General features: G+C 56.7%; 1 protein-coding gene across 1 annotated transcript in view; it reads right to left on the bottom strand.

Annotated features, from left to right (window-relative positions):
* The window catches only part of EAH_00023490 (hypothetical protein, conserved), a gene marked incomplete at both ends in the record, with an annotated part of 7,022 nt that overhangs the window by 598 nt on the left and 3,924 nt on the right, over positions 1 to 2,500 (bottom strand). Inside the window, 3 exons of the mRNA XM_013393146.1 lie at positions 1 to 365; positions 657 to 1,481; positions 1,853 to 2,178. The exon at positions 1 to 365 is cut by the window's left edge and continues 598 nt beyond it. Of these exons, the coding sequence (XP_013248600.1) occupies positions 1 to 365; positions 657 to 1,481; positions 1,853 to 2,178 (1,516 nt within the window). The remainder of the gene's footprint in view (positions 366 to 656; positions 1,482 to 1,852; positions 2,179 to 2,500) is intronic.

Below are 2,500 nucleotides of genomic sequence, written 5' to 3'. Positions count from 1 at the left end.
CTACACTGCGCGTCGCTGAGGTGTACATACACCAGCGAGATTTGTTTGCTGCTCTCCGGCAATGCAGCAGCAAACGCCATTGCAGTATTAATCATATGCTGCAGCTCTGTCTGTGTGAGGGCGAGTTCCGTGCTGCTGCTGCTGCTGCTGCTGCTGCTGCTGCTACAGGGTGCTGCAGCAGGAGGCCTCAGCCGCAGCAGCTGCAGCAAAGGGGCGTCGACCCTCCAACTCACCAACGGATGCACTGACAGCGACAGCACCTGCAGCACTGGCAGCTGCAGCAGCAACTCGCGGCCGTAGCAGGTAGCTCCGCAGCTCAGCTCCAGCACTCGCAGGTGCGGCAGCAAACCTAAAGCCCGCAGCAGCTGCAGCGGCAGCAGCAGCAGCAGCAGCAAACACGACAGCAACGCAACGCATGCAATACGCTATAGACCCAAACTCCCCCTGACAAGAGAAGCATAAGCTCTTGGCTTAATGCCGCAGCAGCAGCAGCAGCAGCAACAGCAGCAGCAGCAGCAGCAGCAACAGCAGCAGCCGCCATTGCGAGCAGCAGCGGTAGAAACAACAGCACCAACAGTAGCAGCAAAAATACCGCCACAGCAGCAGGAGCTGCAGCAACAGCAGCAGCAGGAACAGCAGCAACAACAGCAGCTTACATCTGCATTTGAGAAGTTGCATGCGCCGCTGAAGCGGATCTCCTGCAGAGGAGCAGCAGCAAATAAGTAGGGGGCCTTGCCTGTAGACAGACCTTGATCTGCTGCTGCTGCAGCAGCAGCAGCAGCAGCAGCAGCAGCAGGTGCCGCTGATGTTGCTGCATCCGCTCCTGCTGCAGAAGACTCTGCAGCAGCAGCAACTCCTGCTGCTGCCTTTTTTTCAAGCCCCGCTTCTGCTGCTGCTGCTGCTGCATCTGCTGCTGCACGTAACCCCGGATACTCTAATAGGGCGATTGCAATGCTGAGCAGCTGTTCAGGTAGCTGCTGCTGCTGTCGCTGCTGCTGCTGCTGCTGCAGCAGCAACCGCAATATCGGCCCTTCATGATGCAAGGAAGGAGACGCGCCTCGCTCCAGCTGCTGCTGCTGCTGCTGCCGTAAAACACCCCTGGTGTCTCCTGTGGAGCCCCTGCGGTGCGATAGAGAGCAGCATCTACTTGGTGCTGCTGCTGCTGTTGCTGCTGCTGCTGCTGCAGAATGGTGCCCTGCTGCTGCATCGGCTAAGCCGTCTGCATACCCCGTGCCGGAAGCCTGATCAAACGAGACAGACCAGCGTCTGCTGCTGCTGCTGCTGCTGCTGCTGTTACTGCTGCTGCTGCTGCTGCTGCTGTTACTACTGCTGCTGCTGCTGCTGCTGCTGTTACTGCTGCTGCTGCTGGATGCATGCAATGCTCCATTCGCCAGCAGCATCAGCAGCAGATGCAGCACATCAGAACCTGCTGCTGGAGGCACCAGCCGCACCGTCAGCTTCTGTAACGCAGGAAATGCGAACTGCAGCAGCAGCAGCAGCAGCAGCAGCAGCAGAACTAAGCGAGCCGACAGCACAGCTACCTCATTGCATCTTCAAGAAAAGCAGCTGCTGCTGCTGCAGCTGCTGCAGCTGCTGCAGCATGATGCCCCTTCTAACCGGAGATAACAGCAAATGCACGCTGACAACTGCAACGCCAGCAGCAGCAGCAACAGCAGCAGCAGAAACAGCAGCAGCAACAGCAGCAGCAGCACCGCGACCACCACAACCAGCAGCAGCAGCAACAGCACCATCAGAGCCTCCACAACAACAACAACCAGCAGAAGCAGCAGCAGCAGCAACAGCAGCAGCAGCAATAGCAGCAGCAGCAGCAGCAGCAGCAGCAGCAGCTCACCGATTGTAATGCCTGCACCGCTGCAGGAGACTTGAGGCCGATTAACGCCAGCTCCTTCACAGCTTTCAACGCCTGCAGCTTCTGTCTGCATGCACCTGCTGCTGCTGCTGCTGCTGCTGCTGCGCCTGGAGCTGCTGCTGCACTCTGGGGAGAGCGAGCTGCAGCTGCTGCTGCTCCTGCTGCTGCTGCAGCAGCTGCTGCACCTTCACAAGTGCAGCAGCCACACAAGCAGCAGCTGCTGCTGCGCTGCTGAGGGGGCAGCAGCAAACACAACTCTGCTCCGTAGAAGCTGAGAGAGAGACGCGAAAGACGAGGGCACCGACGACCTGCACACAAACCCTAAACCCTAAACCCTAAACCCTAAACCCTAAACCCTAAATCCTATACCTAAACTCGAGCACTTAATCAACTGCTTCTTCTCCGGCAGCATTCTCATGAATAATGTGATAAGGGTTTAGGGTTTAGGGTTTGTACAAAACAAGCTGGAGATAAGCATCATTGCAGCATCTTTAAACCCTAATAAAAGGTTTTAAACAGAATCTGCGAGTGTACTTAACGGTTTGTTGGATCTCATTAGGGTTTAGGGTTTAGGGTTTAGGGTTTAGGGTTTTACTTGCTGCACATAGCCACCCATGTACTTGTGTTGCT

The sequence above is a fragment of the Eimeria acervulina genome, genomic scaffold, assembly GCF_000499425.1.
Source record: "Eimeria acervulina Houghton genomic scaffold, Eah_scaff180, whole genome shotgun sequence".
NCBI classification, from domain to species: domain Eukaryota; phylum Apicomplexa; class Conoidasida; order Eucoccidiorida; family Eimeriidae; genus Eimeria; species Eimeria acervulina.
Note: the sequence above shows the minus strand (reverse complement) of the source record. Positions and strands in the feature narration are given on the sequence as shown.